Here is a 20,937-nt window from a genome sequence, read left to right as displayed (position 1 = left end):
CATTCTTTCATATGTAGGCCTACCAGCTTTCTCTTGCTAGATCTGAGGGCGCTAGAATTTATGCGTACTAATATGTCAAAAACCCCGGCGCGTAAGCCGTACTAGTACGTTGGAAACCCTGAAAGGGTTAAAAACCATTTGTCTCCAGTCACTCCTATCAAATACGCTCACGCATGCTTGCTGGAAGTCCAAGCCCCTCGCACACAAAACCTCCTCTACCCCCTCCCTCCAACCTTTCCTAGGCCGACCCCTACCCCGCCTTCCCTCCACTACAGATTTATACACTCTCGAAGTCTTTCTGTTTTGTTCTATTCTCTCTATATGTCCAAGCCACCTCAACAACCCCTCCTCAGCCCTCTGGATAATAGTTTTGGTAATCCCACACCTCCTAATTTCCGAACTACGAATTCTCTGCATTATATTCACACCACACGTTGCCCTCAGACATGACATCTCCACTGCCTCCAGCCTTCTCCTCGTTGCAACATTCATCACCCATGTTTCACACCCATACAAGAGTGTTGGCACAACTATACTCTCATACATTCCCCTTTTTGCTTCCATGGACAAAGTTCTTTGTCTCCACAGACTCCTAAGTGCACCACTCACCCTTCTCCCCTCATCAATTCTGTGATTCACCTCATCCTTCATAGACCCATCTGTTGATATGTCCACTCTTAAATATCTGAATACATTCACCTCCTCCATACTCTCTCCCTCCAATCTGATATCCAGTCTTTCGTCACCTAATCTTTTTGTTATCCTCATAACCTTACTCTTTCCTATATTCACTTTTAATTTTCTTCTTTTACATACCCTACCAAATTCATCCACCAACCTCTGCAACTTCTCTTCAGAATCTCCCAAAAGTACCGTGTCATCACCAAAGAGCAACTGTGACAACTCCCACTTTAATGTCTAGTTCTATTGCTAACTTAATATATGTTAGTGTAAACTTGTTATCTTGCATTTATATGCATTTATAAATGGAAAAAATGGAGTTCTGCTTTCCAGCTAAGTCTGCTTTCCAGCAGTAGCCTGGAACCTAACCTGCCAAATAAGTTGGGTCCTACTGTATATGTATGTATGATCATAGAGTAACCTAGAAGTGTACATAGCTTAAACACATATGTGAACACAGGAAAAACACTGTACACTAGTAAACAAAACATGTGTTATAAATGAAAAAGTTTATAGATTCTTCTTCCACCTTCTCAAACTGCTGTTGCTGATCTTCGAGCCAAATGCTTAACAGTTTTTCAAGATCTTCCATCACTTTCTCACGTCTCTTACTGATTATTGTAGACTGCACTGGCACTGAACCTTTCATGTGTTCCATAATCTTGTCCTTGTTCTTGAGAATCATGCTAATAGTGAAACAATTCATGTAGTATGAACGGGCAATATTCACCATCTTTTCACTTTGCTCTACTCTCTTTATTATGTCCATTTTTGTTTCCAATGTGATGATCTGGCACTTCTCAGCACTACCACCTGAATCACCACTGCTTTTGTGTATAACACCAGACATATTGGAGGCATAATAATCGCAAATAACACTGAATTTGTGGAGACAGCACAAGCACATGTATGAATGATGCCAGTAGAGTAACCTACTATGTCTTGTTTACATCTCGGCACTCCCTGCACTACACTGCAAACTAAATCTTATGCCCAAACTTTCGACTTCAGGGCAAATTGTTCGTATTACTGAAAGTTCATATGTAGGGGAGTCTCTGTACTGTGTTCCAGTTCATGGGTTCCTGAATTCCTAGTTTTTTGCTCATGGGTCAAGGGGTGGAAGGGGTTGATGTGGGTTGAGGGAATGAGAAGGGGGTGGGATTTTGTGAGAGGCAGCAGTGAGAATGGTATTTGTGCTAGGGGAAATTGGGACTGTGTGCATGTGGAGTGTGGTCCATAGTGGGAAAATTTATGGAATCAATAATTGCTGAGGCAGTTCGTAGCCACCTTGAAAAGCGTAAATTAATCAACGAATCTCAGCATGGTTTTACAAAGGGGCGTTCCTGCCTTACGAATTTATTAACTTTTTTCACTAAGGTATTTGAGGTAGATCATGGTAATGAATATGATATTGTGTATATGGACTTCAGTAAGGCTTTTGACAGGGTCCCACATCAGAGACTATTGAGGAAAATTAAGGCACATGGAATAGGAGAAATTTTTTCCTGGATAGAGGCATGGTTGACAAATAGGCAGCAGAGAGTTTGCATAAATGGGGAGAAATCAGAGTGGGGAAGCGTCACAAGCGGTGTTCCACAGGGGTCAGTGTTGGGCCCCCTGCTGTTCACAATCTACATAAACGACATAGATGAGGGCATAAAGAGTGACATCAGCAAGTTTGCCGATGACACTAAAATAGGCCGTCGAATTCATTCTGACGAGGACATTAGAGCACTCCAGGAAGATTTGAATAGACTGATGCAGTGGTCGGAGAAGTGGCAGATGCAGTTTAATATAGACAAATGCAAAGTTCTAAACATTGGACAGGACAATAACCATGCCACATATAAACTAAATAATGTAGATCTTAATGTTACGGATTGCGAAAAAGATTTAGGAGTTCTGGTTAGCAGAAATCTGAAACCAAGACAACAGTGCATAAGTGTTCGCAATAAAGCTAATAGAATCCTCGGCTTCATATCAAGAAGCATAAATAATAGGAGTCCTCAGGTTGTTCTTCAACTCTATACATCCTTGGTTAGGCCTCATTTAGATTATGCTGCACAGTTTTGGTCACCGTATTACAGAATGGATATAAATGCTCTGGAAAATGTACAAAGGAGGATGACAAAGTTGATCCCATGTATCAGAAACCTTCCCTATGAGGATAGACTAAGGGCCCTGAATCTGCACTCTCTAGAAAGACGTAGAATTAGGGGGGATATGATTGAGGTATATAAATGGAAGACAGGAATAAATAAAGGGGATGTAAATAGTGTGCTGAAAATATCTAGCCTAGACAGGACTCGCAGCAATGGTTTTAAGTTGGAAAAATTCAGATTCAGGAAGGATATAGGAAAGTACTGGTTTGGTAATAGAGTTGTGGATGAGTGGAACAAACTCCCAAGTACAGTTATAGAGGCCAGAACATTGTGTAGCTTTAAAAATACGTTGGATAAATACATGAGTGGATGTGGGTGGGTGTGAGTTGGACCTGATAGCTTGGGCTACCAGGTCAGTTGCTGTGTTCCTCCCTCAAGTCAATGTGACCTGACCTGACTAGGTTTGGTGCATTGGATTAAGCCAGTAGGAGACTTGGACCTGCCTCGCATGGGCCAGTAGGCCTGATGCAGTGTTCCTTCATTCTTATGTTCTTATGTTGGGTTATTGTGCCTGCCAACCATTGTGCAAGTATGATATCTCCAATTTTTTGTCACAAATCAAAACTAAATTCTTTATGAAGACAAATTGTAACTCAAAATTATTGTAACTCAAGGGACTACTGTAGTTTAATTACACATCATAAAATTGTAACAAAAGGATAAGAAAAAAATAAACAGTAGTCCCAATTGTAAACAGAAACAAAAAATGATACTGGGAAGTATTTCTTCACAAACAGTAGTAGAAAATTTGAAAGGAATGCAAAAGATGTGTGTTTCAACCACTGAAAAGTTTAAAAACTCAAAACAAAAACTCTGAAGCCACAACACCAAAACTGTAGCCACATTCCTGAAGTTATATACAGGTAATCATGGCATGTAAAGCTTTACTTACTTCTTTAGTAATTGCGTTTTTCTTCTCTGGGCGATTAAGTGTGATAGTACGGAGGCCATTCTCACAGGTTATCAGGAGGTTTTTATATTTTTGACCAGAGTCTGTCTGAGCTGCTGCAGTCTTCTCCTGCAAATACAGTATATAAAGTATGTTGTACTTGTCTCATTCTACCAAAGCAAACAATAACCTTTTATTCAAGACAAGCTTCATGCTTGCACTACAGCATTACTCTTCGTGCCATGTATCAAGAGTAAGACGAGAAGAAAGAATATATAACAAACATTGCCAAAAAATAATTGTTTTATTTTTTAACACACTGATCATCTCCCACCAAGGTAGGATAACCTAAAAAGGAGGAAAACACTTTCATTATCATTCATTCAGCCACTGTCTTGGGTAAATGAGTAAAACATGTGCAACACTTAGGTATCTATATTGTTGAAACATTTTGCCTACACAGCAGGCTTCTTCAGTCAAACACAGGAGGAAATTATATTAATATGGAAGCAGCCAAAGTAGTAGCAATGTAAATATGTGATCAGGCCATCAACCTTGAAGCTGTAGTAGTCTGTGAGGTGGTCGGTCCCTCAGCCTGGAGAAGAACTGACCACTTCAAAAACACTACTTCGATATTGACAGACTGATCACATAATCTTTACTGCACCACCACCTACTGTGCAAGTGAAATGTTTCAACAATATAGATACCCAGCTGTTGCACATGTGTCTTACTCATGTACTTGTCTGTATTGTATAACATTTTCATAATCACTCCCTTGCCAGAAATGTGCTGACATCAGTTTAGATGACCCTTCAAACTGCAACATCATCCCAATCTCTCCTTCACAGTGAAGGCACTCTACTTCCCACCTCTGCAACTCAAGTCCAGCTAACAATTGCCCTGAATCCCTTCATAAAAGTTACTTTGTCCACATTCCAACAACATGTCCATTAAAACCATTTGTCTCCGCTTACTCCTATCCAAGATGCTCACACAAGCCTATTGGATATCTCAGCCCCTAGCATTCCAAGCTTCCTTTACCCCCCCCCCCCACCTTCAACCTTTCCTAGAATGTCCCCTACCCCTCCACCCCAGATTTTTATACCCATCCTAAACTTCCTAATTTTTTCCATCCTTTCTAAGTGCCTAAACCACCTCGGCAAGCCCTTCTCAACCCACTGAATGCTTTTGTAACTGCACACCTCCTGATCTCCAAGCTCTACATTCTCTACAATACATTCACACCACACACTGCACTCAAACACATCTTCAATTCCTCCAGCCTCCTCCTCACAGTAAACAAACAACAAACAAACAAAACAAAACTTTCTTTGCTAAGGTTACAATGTATGTTTACATTTTATAATTAGATTGGAATAAAGAAAACCACTATCAGACTTAACCTAATACTTATAGTCTACTTAAGTCTAGACAGGTGAAGAGTGATAGAATACAAATAACAAAAAAAAGGCACAATACCGTGACTGGAACAATACACAAATAACCCGCACATACAAGAGAGGAGCTTACGATGACATTTCAGTCTGGCTTGGACCATTTACAAATTGTGACTTTGTAAATGGTCCAGGTCGGACTGAAACTTCGTCGTAAGCTCCTCTCTTCTATGTGTGGGTTATTAGAATACAAATATTCAGTATTTCACTCTATTATTAATATGAGGCAGTACAATTAGTGGTACAAACATACATTTTTAATGACTTAATAGTTAAGGGCAATAAAATATTTGGGAGAGTTGCTTTGAATTTGGTTAGGGTTTAGCATAACGTGGGTTTGTTTGTTATTGCGAGATGAGATGATTTTTGAGTATGGCCCTAAACTGATTTGTGGGTAGGGAACCTTTTGCTGTTTCAGGCAAAGAGTTCCAGATCTTTGGGCCCTTTATGTGCATTGCATTTTTGCATAGTGCGAGCCAGACCCAAGGAATGTCAAAAAGTGTTTTGTGCCTCATGTTATGCCTGTGTGTTCTGTTAAGAACATAAGAAAGAAGGAACACTGCAACAGGCCTACTGGCCTATGCGAGGCAGCTCCAATTCTCCCACCGGCTTAAGCTAATGCCTTAACCTAGTGAGGTCAGACACATCACTTAAGGGAGGGGCAGTGCATCCAACCTAGTAGCACAAGCTAGGTCCAACTCACACCCACCCACACCCACTCAGGGTATTTATCCAACCTATTTTTAAAACTACACAACATCTTAGCGATATGATGGTACCCGGGAGTTTGTTCCACTCATCCACAACTCTATTACCAAACCAGTGCTTTTCTATATCCTTCCTGAATCTGAATTTTTCCAATTTAAAGCCATTGTTGTGAGTCCTGTCTATGTTAGATATTTTTAGCACGCTATTTACATCCCGAATCTCCAGGGTCGAAAATTTTTTGGGAAAAAAAAAAAATTATTTATTTCTTATGAAATGATAGAGAATCTCTTCCCGGTCATAATGACACCAAAAGTATGAAATTTGATGGAAAACTTACGGAATTATGCTTTTGCGAAGTTAGCGGTCTCGACGATGTTTACGCATCGGCAATTTCAGCCACATTGAGTCCTGTTTTCGGCCAATTCCAGTGTACTAGTCAACAAATATCATAATTATTTCACTAGAACTCCATTTTTTCTATTGAATGAGTACAAGAACCCACCCATTTACCAATTTCAACTATCCAATAAAGTGGTCAGAAATTGGAAATTTTGCCAATTTCAGACAAATTTCAAAAGATGCCAATTTCCAAATAGGGTCCAGAATAAACAAGGCAGACATTCCTGGCACTAAAATAACATTTTCTCTGTGCATTAGTCACGTCCCCAGGCCCCTCTTACATTTCTTTTGCTTTCCACTTTGAATTTTTATTCTCACAAAAAATAGAAGATTTATTGTTATGCAGACTACTGCATTAGTGTAGAAATGGTATAAATAATATCAGTGCACTTGTGAAAGAATATTAGACTCGCCAATTGATGTGTATTGGACGAATGGCACGATTTGTTTACTTTTGAACTTTGGCAAAAATCGAACATTTCTGCTACTTTTGAACTCAATTTCAAGGTACTTTTCATTGTGAAACCAATAAAAATCATCTCAATTTCTGTAATATGTCTTCCATTCTATAAAATGAGACCAGGAAAACTAAAATACATGTACAGGTCCTCCATCACAAATCCGGCATCAATGGGACCTGTAGTGTGCCGGATTACTGAGTTTGCCGGATTACAGAGTGGTTAGGTTAGAATACACTTAATAAAATTAACCAACTTGACTTATACAAAGTTCATTGAACATCGGCAAAAATCGAACATCTCTGCTACTTTGAGCTCAATTTCAAGGTACTTTTTGTAATGAAAGCAATCAAAATCATGTCTATTTCTATAATATATCTTCCATTCTATCAAATGAGTCCAAAAAAATGAGAATACAACCATAAAAAACATACGAAAATATACGTTAAGAAGCATCTTTCCATCATACATTGCCCAAGTTTCAATGAGATAGCCCAACAAACAACCGAGAAAAAAAAATTTACCAAAAATCATATATGGCAAGCCCAAGCCAGGTACTGGAAATAAGTCACTTTGTCTGACTTTTCTGGGTTATCCTAGGTTCTCTATACATACACTGCTATGTATGATAATCTATGTAACTGTATTTGTGTATACAGTGGACCCCCGCATAGCGAACGCCTTGCATAGCGAACAATCCGCATAGCGGACGCTTTGTTCGCTAAAATTTTGCCCCGCATAGTGGACAAAAACCCGCTCAGCGGCCTTCGTCCGAGACGCGTCCAATGTGCGCCCTCAGCCAGCCTCACATGTGCCGCCCGTCCCATTGTTTACCAGCCAGCCTCCGCGGTAACATTCAAGCATACACTCGGAATATTTCGTATTATTACAGTGTTTTCGGTGCTGTTTGTGGAAAATAAGTGACCATGGGCCCCAAGAAAGCTTCTAGTGCCAACCCTACACCTCAAAGGGTAAGAATACCCATTGAAATGAAGAAAGAGACCATTGATAAGTATGAAAGTGGAGTACGTATCACCGACCTGGTCAGGTTGTACAAGAAACCAAAATCAACCATCTCTTCTATTGTGGGCAAGAAAACGGCAATCAAGGAAGCTGTTGTTGCCAAAGGTTTAACTGTGTTTTCGAAACAAAGATCGCAAGTGATGGAAGATGTTGAGAGACTCTTATTGGTGTGGATAAATGAAAAACAGCTAGCAGGAGATAGCGTCTCTCAAGCGATCATATGTGAAAAGGCTAGGAAGTTGCATGACGATTTAATTAAAAAAATGCCTGCAACTAGTGATGATGTGAGTGAATTTAAGGCCAGCAAAGGTTGGTTTGAGAGATTTAAGAAGCGTAGTGGCATCCATAGTGTGATACGGCATGGTGAGGCTGCCAGTTCGGACCACAAAGCGGCTGAAAAATATGTGCATGAATTCAAGGAGTACATAGAAACTGAAGGACTGGAACCTGAACAAGTGTTTAATTGTGATGAAACAGGCCTGTTCTGGAAGAAAATGCCAAGCAGGACCTACATTACTCAGGAGGAAAAGGCACTCCCAGGACATAAGCCTATGAAAGACAGGCTTACTTTGTTGATGTGTGCCAATGCTAGTGGTGACTGCAAAGTTAAGCCTTTATTAGTGTATCACTCTGAAACTCCCAGAGCGTTCAGGCAAAAGAATGTCCTCAAGGATAATTTGTGTGTGCTGTGGAGGGCAAACAGTAAGGCATGGTCACTAGGGAATTTTTCTATAACTGGTTACACCATGCATTTGCCCCCAATGTGAAAGATTACCTAACTGAAAAGAAATTAGACCTTAAGTGCCTCCTGGTGTTAGACAATGCCCCTGGTCATCCTACAGACGTGGCAGAGCGACTTTATGGGGACATGAGCTTCATTAAGGTGAAGTTTTTGCCTCCTAATACCACTCCTCTCCTGCAGCCCATGGACCAGCAGGTCATTTCCAACTTCAAGAAACTGTACACAAAAGCTCTGTTTCAAAAGTGCTTTGAAGTGACCACAGACACTCGATTGACTCTAAAAGAGTTTTGGAAGGATCACTTTAATATCCTCAATTGTGTAAACCTTATAGGTAAGGCTTGGGAGGGAATGACTAAGAGAACCTTGAACTCTGCTTGGAAGAAACTGTGGCCAGAATGTGTAGACAAAAGGGATTTTGAAGGGTTTGAGGCTAACCCTGAGAGGAGTAGTATACCAGTTGAGGAATCAATTGTGGAATTGGGGAAGTCCTTGGGGTTGGAGGTTAGTGGGGAGGATGTGGAAGAGTTGGTGGAGGAGGACAATGAAGAACTAACCACTGATGAGCTGATAGATCAACTTCAAGAGCAAGAGGCCAGACCTGGGGAAACTGGTTCAAAGGAGGGGAGAGAGAAATTGAAGGAATTGCCTACTTCAAAGATTAAGGAAATGTGTGCAAAATGGCTTGAAGTGCAAACCTTTTTTGATGAAAATCACCCTCACACAGCTATTGCAAGCCGTGCTGGTGACTGTTACAATGACACTGTTGTGAACCACTTTAGACAAATCATAAAGGAACGAGAGGTACAGGCCACTATGGACAGATATGTTGTGCGAAAGAAGTCCAGTGACTCTGAAGCTGGTCCTAGTGGCATTAAAAGAAGAAGGGAAGTAACCCCAGAAAAGGACTTGCTACCTCAAGTCCTAATGGAAGGGGATTCCCCTTCTAAACACTAACACTCTCTCTCCCCTCCTCCCATCCCATCAATCATCACCAGATCTTCAATAAAAGTAAGTGTCATGTAATTGTGCATGCCTTTTTCAGTTTGTGTGTACTAAAATTAACATTTTTTTTGTGGTAAAAAAAATTTTTTTTCATACTTTTGGGTGTCTTGCACGGATTAATTTTATTTCCATTATTTCTTATGGGGAAAATTAATTCGCATAGCGAACATTTCGCATAACGACCAGCCCTCTTGCACGGATTAAGTTCGCTATGCGGGGGTCCACTGTACCTGAATAAACTTATTTACTTCTAGTCTGTCAACCGAGTACAAGAAACCGCCCATTCACTTATTTCAACTACCCAATAAAGTGGTCAGAAATTGGCAATTTGGCTGATTTCACACAAATTTCAACAGATGCCAATTTCAAAATAGGATCCAGAATAAACAATGTTATTTTTTAAACACATTTCATAACAGAATACTCCATTCTATTGAATGCACAGAAACACAGTAAAGCACTATATGACCTGTCTTTGCAATACTCATTTGTGCTAAATTGTTATCTATTTACAGTAATGTTTTTACCACTGAATATATTATTGCTTAGTTAATCTTAAGTTAATTTTAAGCCTGCCCATAATGCTCTGCATACAAGGGGCTTTGGCATGTTGCGCTTTAATAACTGTATTCCTTTGTACTTCTTTGTATCATGTTCAAATTAATTAATTAATTAATAATTAATTAATTGTGATAGGCAAATAAGCTGTAGTGTTCATATTAGCGTAATAAAGCATATTCTCCTGCTTCATGAGACTGAGCTCATGGCAACCGACAGTGGCTTCAAAGTCACCTTATCTTTAATGGATAATGTACTGTGTAGGTGCTGTACATAATGAGAAGCATTTCTTTTATTCATTGGAACCATGGCTAGGGCTAAAAGTAAGCAGGTTAAAACAATAAATGGGGAAAAAAAAATTGGAATGATATGCAGCAAGTAGCACTACCGAACAGCACCAGCAGGTTTTTGTGGTGACCCTGGAAATTTGAAATTATGCTAGCCAAAATTAGTGCTGAATAACTGAAGGAACCAAATAACTGACTGCCGGATTTGTGATGGCGGACCTGTACAACCATAAATACCATACAAAAATACACTGCAAAGTCACTGTTTTAAACCAAAAACATGGTCAAAGTTTTTTTTATCATTATGCACTGTGTACTGCAGGATTTTTTTATTACTGTGCACAATGACTATATAGACCCATTCTTTCACATGTAGGCCTACCAGCTTTCTCTCGCTAGATCTGAAGGCGCTAGAATTTACGCATACTAGTACATCAATAACCCTGGTGCGTAAGATATACATGTACTAGTACGCTGGAAACCCTGAAAGGGTTAAACTGCATCTGCCACTTCTCCGACCACTGAACGAGTCTATTCAAATCATCCTGGAGTGCTATAATGTCCTCGTTAGAATGAATTGGATGGCCTATTTTCGTGTCATCAGCAAATTTGCTTATGTTGCTATTTATTCCCTCATCTATGTCATTTATGTAGATTATGAACAACAAGGGGCCCAACACTGACCCCTGTGGAACACCGCTTGTGATGTTCCCCCATTCTGATTTCTCCTCATTTATGCAAACTCTCTGCTGCCTATTCGTGAACCATGCCTCAACCCAGGAAAAAATTTCTCCTCCTATTCTGTGTGCCCTAAGTTTCCTCAATAGCCTCTGATGTGGAACTCTATCGAAAGCCTTACTGAAGTCCATATACACAATATCATATTCAATACCATGATCTACCTCCTCAAATACCTTAGTGAAGAAAGTTAGTAAATTCTTAAGACAGGAACGCCCCTTTGTAAAACCGTGCCGAGATTCATTAATCAATTTATGCCTTTCGAGATGGCTACGAATTGCTTCGGCAATTATCAATTCCATAAATTTTCCCACTATGTGGTGTGAATATAATGCAGACAATTCGTAGTTTGGAAGTTAGGAGGAGGTGCGGGATTACCAAAACTGTCGTCCAGAGGGCTGAGGAAGGGTTGTTGAGGTGGTTCGGACATGTAGAGAGAATGGATCAAAACAGAATGACTTCAAGAGTGTATCAGTCTGTAGTGGAAGGAAGGCGGGGTAGGGGTCGGCCTAGGAAAGGTTGGAGGGTGGGGGTAAAGGAGGTTTTGTGTGCGAGGGGCTTGGACTTCCAGCAGGCATGCGTGAGCGTGTTTGATAGGAGTGAATGGAGACAAATGGTTTTTAATACTTGATATGCTGTTGGAGTGTGAGCAAAGTAACATTTATGAAGGGATTCAGGGAAACCAGCAGGCTGGACTTGAGTCCTGGAGATGGGAAGTACAGTGCCTGCACTCTGAAGGAGGGGTGTTAATCTTGCAGTTTAAAAACTGTAGTGTAAAGCACCCTTCTGGCAAGACAGTGATGGAGTGAATGATGGTGAAAGTTTTTCTTTTTCGGGCCACCCTGCCTTGGTGGGAATCGACCAGTGTGTTAATAAAAAAAAATAAAAAAAATAGAGGTAAGGCTTATTGGTCTATAGCTCAAAGCTAAGGACTTGTCACCTGCCTTGTAAATAGGTATTACATTTGCCATTTTCCACTTGTCAGCTACTATGCCAGTTTGTAGTGATATACTGAAAAGATTAGCCAAAGGTATGCTAAGGTCCTCTTTACATTCCTTTAACACCATTGCAAACAGTTCATCAGGGCCAGGGGATTTGTTAGCTTTTAATTTCTCTATTTGTCTGAGGACCATGTCACTAGTGTCCACTAGAGTGTCCTCTGATCCCGTAACGCTCTAGTTTTAGGTGCAAGATATTGTGATCTACTGTATCAAATGCTTTCCGTAGGTCTATGAAGAGCCCCAGAGGATATTCATTTTTTACGTATATTAAGTAAGTTCATGCTCTTGAAGAGAGGTGGAGCATGTTGTCTGGCACTGGAGTTTGTGATCATTCGCATTGCAGCTTTTTGTTGGGTTATTAACCCGTAAACGGTCCAAACGTATATATACGTTTTTTCAACATTTGAAAGTATGCAAAAAAGGTAGATGATCTTTTTGTTTTTTTACATTTGAAAATGTGTAAAAAACTTTGATCTACTTTTTTTTTTTGCTATATTTGAAAATCTGTAAAAAAAACGTAGATCTACTTTTGTAGCACTACACATGTGAACATAGATCTGCTTGGACCATTTACTGGTTAAAGGTTTAAGGTGACTGGCCATGGTAGATCCCCAGGCACAATACCATAGGTGAGGTAAGGATATATTAGAGTGTGATACAAGGTAAGGAGGGCCCTTTGGGGTACATAGTATCGTATCTTGGAAAGGATACCTACTGTTTTGGAAACTTTCTTAGTTACATGCTGGATGTGGGTCTGAAATTTAAGATTACAGTCAAGGTGGAGACCTAGAAATTTGCCCTCAGTGAGTCTTGTAATGGTCAAACCATTTACTGATATGTTAAGCTCGATATTTGATGCTCTGTTTCCAAAAAGCATGAAGTAGGTTTTGTCTATATTGAGAGTAAGTTTGTTGGTCGTCATCCAGTTTGATATTTTGTGAAGCTCGCTGTTTACAATGTTACTAAGTATAGCTGGGTTTGGGTGGGAGAAAACACAAGTGGTGTTTTCTGCGAATAGAACTGGTTTTAGGAGTCATGATGCATTTGGGAGGTAATTGATGTAAATAAAAAAGAGTAAAGGACCGAGGACCTGGGACACTTCCCTGTGGCACTCCAACAACTACAGGCTGAGTATTGCAAGTCACACCATTTGCATATAGTATACAACTTTACAGTGACCTAGAGCGAAATACACGTACTTCTTTTTTTTATTATTATCACACTGGCCGATTCCCACCAAGGCAGGGTGGCCCGAAAAAGAAAAACTTTCACCATCATTCACGCCATCACTGTCTTGCCAGAAGGGTGCTTTACACTACAGTTTTTAAACTGCAACATTAACACCCCTCCTTCAGAATGCAGGCACTGTACTTCCCATCTCCAGGACTCAAGTCCAGCCTGCCGGTTTCCCTGAATCCCTTCATAAATGTTACTTTGCTCACACTCCAACAGCACGTCAAGTATTAAAAACCATTTGTCTCCATTCACTCCTATCAAACACGCTCACGCATGCCTGCTGGAAGTCCAAGCCCCTCGCACACAAAACCTCCTTTACCCCCTCCCTCCAACCTTTCCTAGGCCGACCCCTACCCCGCCTTCCTTCCACTACAGACTGATACACTCTTGAAGTTATTCTGTTTCACTCCATTCTCTCCACATGTCCGAACCACCTCAACAACCCTTCCTCAGCCCTCTGGACAACAGTTTTGGTAATCCCGCACCTCCTCCTAACTTCCAAACTACAAATTCTCTGCATTATATTCACACCACACATTGCCCTCAGACATGACATCTCCACTGCCTCCAGTCTTCTCCTCACTGCAACATTCATCACCCATGCTTCACACCCATATAAGAGCGTTGGTAAAACTATACTCTCATACATTCCCCTCTTTGCCTCCAAGGACAAAGTTCTTTGTCTCCACAGACTCCTAAGTGCACCACTCACCCTTTTCCCCTCATCAATTCTATGATTCACCTCATCTTTCATAGACCCATCCGCTGACACGTCCACTCCCAAATATCTGAATACATTCACCTCCTCCATACTCTCTCCCTCCAATCTGATATCCAATCTTTCATCACCTAATCTTTTTGTTATCCTCATAACCTTACTCTTTCCTGTATTCACCTTTAATTTTCTTCTTTTGCACACCCTACCAAATTCATCCACCAATCTCTGCAACTTCTCTTCAGAATCTCCCAAGAGCACAGTGTCATCAGCAAAGAGCAACTGTGACAACTCCCACTTGATGTGTGATTCTTTATCTTTTAACTCCACGCCTCTTGCCAAGACCCTCGCATTTACTTCTCTTACAACCCCATCTATAAATATATTAAACAACCACGGTGACATCACACATCCTTGTCTAAGGCCTACTTTTACTGGGAAATAATTTCCCTCTTTCCTACATACTCTAACTTGAGCCTCACTATCCTCGTAAAAACTCTTCACTGCTTTCAGTAACCTACCTCCTACACCATACACCTGCAACATCTGCCACACTGCCCCCCTATCCACCCTGTCATACGCCTTTTCCAAATCCATAAATGCCACAAAGACCTCTTTAGCCTTATCTAAATACTGTTCACTTATATGTTTCACTGTAAACACCTGGTCCACACACCCCCTACCTTTCCTAAAGCCTCCTTGTTCATCTGCCATCCTAGTATCCGTCTTACTCTTAATTCTTTCAATAATTACTCTACCATACACTTTGCCAGGTATACTCAACAGACTTATCCCCCTATAATTTTTGCACTCTCTTTTATCCCCTTTGCCTTTATACAAAGGAACTATGCATGCTCTCTGCCAATCCCTAGGTACCTTACCCTCTTCCATACATTTATTAAATAATTGCACCAACCACTCCAAAACTATATCCCCACCTGCTTTTAACATTTCTATCTTTATCCCATCAATCCCGGCTGCCTTACCCCCTTTCATTTTACCTACTGCCTCACGAACTTCCCCCACACTCACAACTGGCTCTTCCTCACTCCTACAAGATGTTGTTCCTCCTTGCCCTATACACAAAATCACAGCTTCCCTATCTTCATCAACATTTAACAATTCCTCAAAATATTCCCTCCATCTTCCCAATACCTGTAACTCTCCATTTAATAACTCTCCTCTCCTATTTTTAACTGACAAATCCATTTGTTCTCTAGGCTTTCTTAACTTGTTAATCTCACTCCAATACTTTTTCTTATTTTCAACAAAATTTGTTGATAACATCTCACCCACTCTCTCATTTGCTCTCTTTTTACATTGCTTCACCACTCTCTTAACCTCTCTCTTTTTCTCCATATACTATTCCCTCCTTGCATCACTTCTACTTTGTAAAAACTTCTCATATGCTAACTTTTTCTCCCTTACTACTCTCTTCACATCATCATTCCACCAATCACTCCTCTTCCCTCCCGCACCCACTTTCCTGTAACCACAAACTTCTGCTGAACACTCTAACACTACATTTTTAAACCTACCCCATACCTCTTCGTACTTCTTACACCATGTAAATCACACATCCCTGTCTAAGGCAGACTTTTACAGACAAAAGACACCAGCAATCCTACCATCATGTAAAACAATTACAGGCTCTTGTTTTACACTCACTTGGCAGGACAGTAGTACCTCCCTGGGTGGTTCCTGTCTACCAACCTACTACCTATAAAAAATTATATAAAATAATATGAAAATGAGAAAAAATGGTATATCAGCAACGCTTCTGCAAGCGGCAGGACTCTATGTTGCTGTCAGGTGAGCATTAAGTGCCAACTTTGTAGCCTCATATCTCAGTAAGTACTGACCCTATTTTTTTATTTTAATCCTTTAGAAAAATTTTCTCTTTGTTTCAATGTAAAAAAAAAGCTATTTTTTTTATTTTTCAAAATATTCGTGGCACTGGGTGAGAGAACGTATATATATGTTTGGACCATTTAGGGGTTAATTAAAGACCTGGAAAGTCGGGTCCTACCATATCATTTATCTTGCACGTCCAAAAGGTGTGTAACACTTCAGTTGACAATTCAGCAAGTGGCAATTAATTATGCCTGACTAATAACATAACATTAATGACAATGAAAGGCCACATCAATGGCTATTATTATGAAGTGCTTAAAAAAATAATGCAGTAAAGTAAATACTGCATTTTACCCTAAATCTACCTTATTATTCACTATAATTTTTACGTTATATGAACTGAAGCAAAATGCCTAACAATTTAGTTAATTTTCATACAAATTTTAGTACAGTACCTCTCCACCTGCAAGTGAATTGACTAGGTCAATGTAGGCTTTCTGAGCATCCTCTTGGCTCATGCTGCCTAGAGCATTCCAAGCATCCCACTTAGCACGCCCAACAAAGTCCACCATCCCTGGTCTCTTGGTTGTAACAGTACCAGAGGTAGACTGCTTGAACAGGGCATAAATTTTCAATTTCACATCATTATCTAAAAAGAGAACCACTGTTTAAAAAATGATGAACCTACAAGTCCTTAATTTAGGGTTAGGCAACACAAAACAGCTGAGAAGAAATGTATCATAGGCTCCAATATTAAAAAGTTTAACCAGGTAATTCATAAAACATTTTGTTTTGTTACATGTTTATGTATAAAAAAGCTTCTCGTGTACTGTCACCAATTATTGCAACTCTCTTTAACAAATCCATTGAATCCTCCACCTTCCCATCAATTCTTAAAATAGCAAGGGTCAACCCGATCCACAAAGGAGGTGATGCAACTGATCTGAACTACTACAGGCCCACATCTAACTTACCCATTCTTTCTAAAATCTTTGAAAAATTAATCCATAAACAAGTCTATTCCTACTTAGTCTCCCTCAACATACTCAACCCCAGTCAGTTTGGATTCAGGCCGAAAAAAAGCACGAACTATGCTATAATACACATGCTAGAACTAATATATATGACACTCGAAAAAAAAGAACTCTACATGGGAATCTTCATCAATTTACGAAAAGCTTTTGATACAGTTGATCATGACTTATTGCACCTAAAGTTAACTCATTATGGAATAAGCGGGCACTCTCTCAACTGCCTAAAGTCATGCCTTAGCAACAGAAACCAATATGTATGCACAAATGGAGCTAACTCTACCACACAACCAGTCACTGTTGATGTCCCACAGGGTAGTGTCCTTGGCCCACTTCTCTTTCTCATTTACATCGGTGATCTCCCAAATGCACCTGAACTCCTCAAACCCACATTATTTGAAGATGACACTAGTTACATCTTCTCTCACCCAAATCCACTCATACTAGCTAATACTGTAAATCCTGAATTACAGAAAATATCTACCTGGATGATGAACAACAGGCTTACTCACAATATAGACAAAACCTACTTCATGCTATTTGGAAAAAGGGCTTCAAATGTATGGCTTAACATAATTTTTTATTTATTTATTTATTTATTTCCAATTTGAGCACAAATACAGAGGTACAAAAAAATACAGATAAGAGCAGTATGCCAAAGCCACTTATACTATGCATAGCATTACGGGCTGGCTTAAAATTAACTTAAGATTAACTAAGCAATGATGAAATCAGTGATAAAACATTAATGTAAACAGATTACTATAAAGCACATTTCTAGACTCATGGAGGGTAAATTTCTAGGACTCCACCTTGACAGCAGTCTCAAGTTCCAGACACACATACAGCAAATTTCTAAGAAAGTCTCTACGACAGTGGGCATTCTATCAAAGATACGGTACTATGTACCGCAATCAGCTCTCCTTGCTCTTTACCACTCACTCATTTACCCCTATCTCACCTATGGAGTATGTGCATGGGGCTCAACTACAGTAGCTCACCTCAGACCCTTAATAACCCAACAAAAAACAGTAGTCCAATTAATAAAAAATTCCAACTCGAGACAACATACTCTGCCACTATTCAAGAGTCTGAATTTACTCAATATACAAAACACCCACACTTTCTATTGTGCCTACTACATACATAGAACACTGCATTCTAATATAAACCCTCCTCTTAAACTTTGCCTTGACAGCTGCAACAGAACACACAACCATAATACAAGGCACAGAACACTCTTTGATATCCCTTGTGTTCGTCTCTCCCTATGCAAAAACAGTATGCACATAAAGGGCCCTAAGTTTTGGAATTCACTGCCAGAGAACACTAAAAAACCCCTGTTTGCAAATCAGTTCTCAAGACTCTTAGAAATCACCTACTCACCCAAAACTAAACAGCTTCCAAGCTGCTCTCAAATTCACCTCCACTACCACATACTGTGCTAAGGATCACAGTGTCACTCACCTAAATCTCAAAACTTCAAAAATAGATGCTCAAAGTTCATTACATTACTTAATACAGGTCTCCCTCAACATTCGCGTTTTCCACTTTCGAGGGCTTCAAAGATTTGCAAATTCCCAACCATCCAATCACATTTAAAATATGTCAATACATATCTTAGGAATTGTGGCAGTGGCAGAGTTTGTTTGGAGATAGGACAAGATAGTCCTTCATTATGACACTAATATCAACTTTACGGCTTATTTGTCTATCACAATTCATCTAATATGATATAATAAACAATATTAATAACATAGAAACATGACATATACAGTGGACCCCCGACTTAATCGAATTAATTTTCCCCTTAAGAAATAATGGTAATCAAATTAATCTGTTCAAGACACCCAAAAGTATGAAAAAAAAAATTTACCACATGAAATATACGTTTTCATACACACAAACAGAAGGATACATGCACAATATATATCGTGTAATTAAGAATAAATGACACTTACCTTTATTGAAGATGTGGTGATGAGTGACGGGATGGGAGGAGGAGAGATGATGGAGGTGTATTATTTTTTGGAAAGGAAATTCCCTTCCATAAGGACTTTAGGTAGCAAGTCCTTTTCCGGGGTTACTTCCCCTCTTCTTTTAATGCCACTGGGAACAACTTGAGAGTCACTGGACCTCTGTCACACCAAAAATCTGTCCATAGAGCTCTGTACTTCACGTTCCTTTAAGATTTTTATAAAGTGGTTCACAACATTGTCATTGTAAAAGTCACCAGCACGGCTTGCAATAGATGTGTCAGGGTGATTTTCTTCCACAAAGGTTTGCACCCTTGTTCACACTGTACACATTTCCTTAATCGTTGAAGAAGGTAACTTCCTCGATTTCTCTCTCCCCTCCTCTGAAACAATTTCCTCAGTTGTGGCCTCTAGCTGTTGCAGATGCTCTTCCAGCTCATCAGTGGTTAGTTCTCCATCGTTGTCCTGCACCAACTCTTCCACATCCTTGCCACTAACCTCCAACCCCAAGGACTTCCCCAATGCCACAATAGATTCCACAACTGGCATAGGCTCCTCAGGGTTAGCCCCAAACCCTTCAAAATCCCTCTTCTACACATTCTGGCCAAAATTTCCTCCAAGCAGAGTTCAAGGTCCTCTCAGTCACTCCCTCCCAAGCCTTACAAGGTTTATGCAATTGAGGATACTAAAGTGATCTTTCCAAAACTCTCTTAGGGTCAATCGAGTGTCTGAGGTCACTTCAGAGCACTTTTGAAACACTGCTTTGGTGTACAGTTTTTTGAAATTTGAAATTATCTCCTGGTCCATGGGCTGGAGGAGAGGAGTGGTATTAGGAGGCAAAAACTCAACTTTTATGAAGCTCAACTTCCCGAAATTCGCTCTGCCAAGTCTGAAGGATGACCAGGAGCACTAATACCAGGAGGTGCTTAAGCTCCAATTTATTTTCCAGGAGGTAATTTTTCACAGTGGGGCCAAACACATGGTAAAACCAGTCATAGAAAATGTCCCTAGTGACCCATGCCTTACTGTTTGCCCTCCACATCACACAAAAGTTAGCCTTGATGACATAGTTTTTCCTGAAAACTCTGGGAGTTTCAGAGTGATACACAAGTAGAGGCTTCACTCTGCAATCCCCACTAGCATTACTACACAACATTAAAGTAACCCTGTCCTTCATAGGCTTGTGTCCTGGGAGTGCTTTTTCCTCCTGTGTAATGTAGGTCCTGTTTGGCATTTTCTTCCAAAACAGGCCTGTTTTGTCACAATTAAACACTTGATGGGGTTGCAGTCTTTCAGCCTCTATGTACCCTTTGAATTCCTGCACATATTTTTCAGCCGTTTTTTGGTCCAAACTGGCAGCCTCACCGTGCCTTATCACACTGTGTATGCCACTACAATTCTTAAATCTCTAAAGCCAACCAACCTTTGCTGGCCTTAAATTCACTCACATCACTAGTTGCAGGCATTTTTTTAATTAAATCATCATGCAACTGCCTTGCCTTTTCACATATGATTGCTCGAGAGATAGTATCTCCTGATGTCTGTTTTTCGTTTATCCACACCAACAACAGTCTCTCAACATCTTCGAGTACTTGCGATCTGTGTTTCGTAAAGATACTTGCACCTTTCGCAACAACAGCTTCCTTGATTGCTTTTTTGTTGGCTAGGACGGTAGCGATGGTTGACCGGGGTTTATTGTACAACCTGGCCAGCTCAGAGGCATGCACTCCACTTTCAAACTTAATAATTATCTCCTTCATTTCAATTGTAATTTTCACCCTTTTTACCACAGAGTTGGCACTAGAAGCTTTCTTTGGGCCCATGGTGGCTTATTTAGCAATTACAAGCACTAAAAACACTGGAATAATACAAAATGTTCCAAATGTATGAGTGGAAGTGACTGCACTGGCTTGTAAACATTGGCATACTAACTGAAGGCAGGGCAGCTGAGGAGTGCTCAAGCCAGACGGACGCGTGGACGCACACGGGACGAATGATGTAAGTCGAGTTTTTCAATGTA

The 20,937-nt window shown here is 40.1% G+C and overlaps 1 protein-coding gene across 3 annotated transcripts in view; it reads right to left on the bottom strand.

Annotated features, from left to right (window-relative positions):
* Positions 1 to 20,937, bottom strand: part of LOC128694615 (enoyl-CoA delta isomerase 2-like) — a 223,433-nt gene that overhangs the window by 158,657 nt on the left and 43,839 nt on the right. For 2 of the 3 annotated variants that reach the window (XM_070088394.1, XM_070088385.1), the window contains exons 3-4: positions 16,366 to 16,574; positions 3,736 to 3,861 (exon numbers count right to left, since the gene is read on the bottom strand). In XM_070088394.1, the coding sequence (XP_069944495.1) occupies positions 3,736 to 3,861; positions 16,366 to 16,574 (335 nt within the window). The remainder of the gene's footprint in view (positions 1 to 3,735; positions 3,862 to 16,365; positions 16,575 to 20,937) is intronic. The other variant, XM_070088389.1, reaches the window with a different exon arrangement.

This window comes from Cherax quadricarinatus, chromosome 2 (genome assembly GCF_038502225.1).
Source record: "Cherax quadricarinatus isolate ZL_2023a chromosome 2, ASM3850222v1, whole genome shotgun sequence".
Classification (NCBI taxonomy): Eukaryota; Metazoa; Arthropoda; class Malacostraca; order Decapoda; family Parastacidae; genus Cherax; species Cherax quadricarinatus.
The sequence above is the reverse complement of the archived record's forward strand: the minus strand, read 5'-3'. Positions and strand labels throughout refer to the sequence as shown.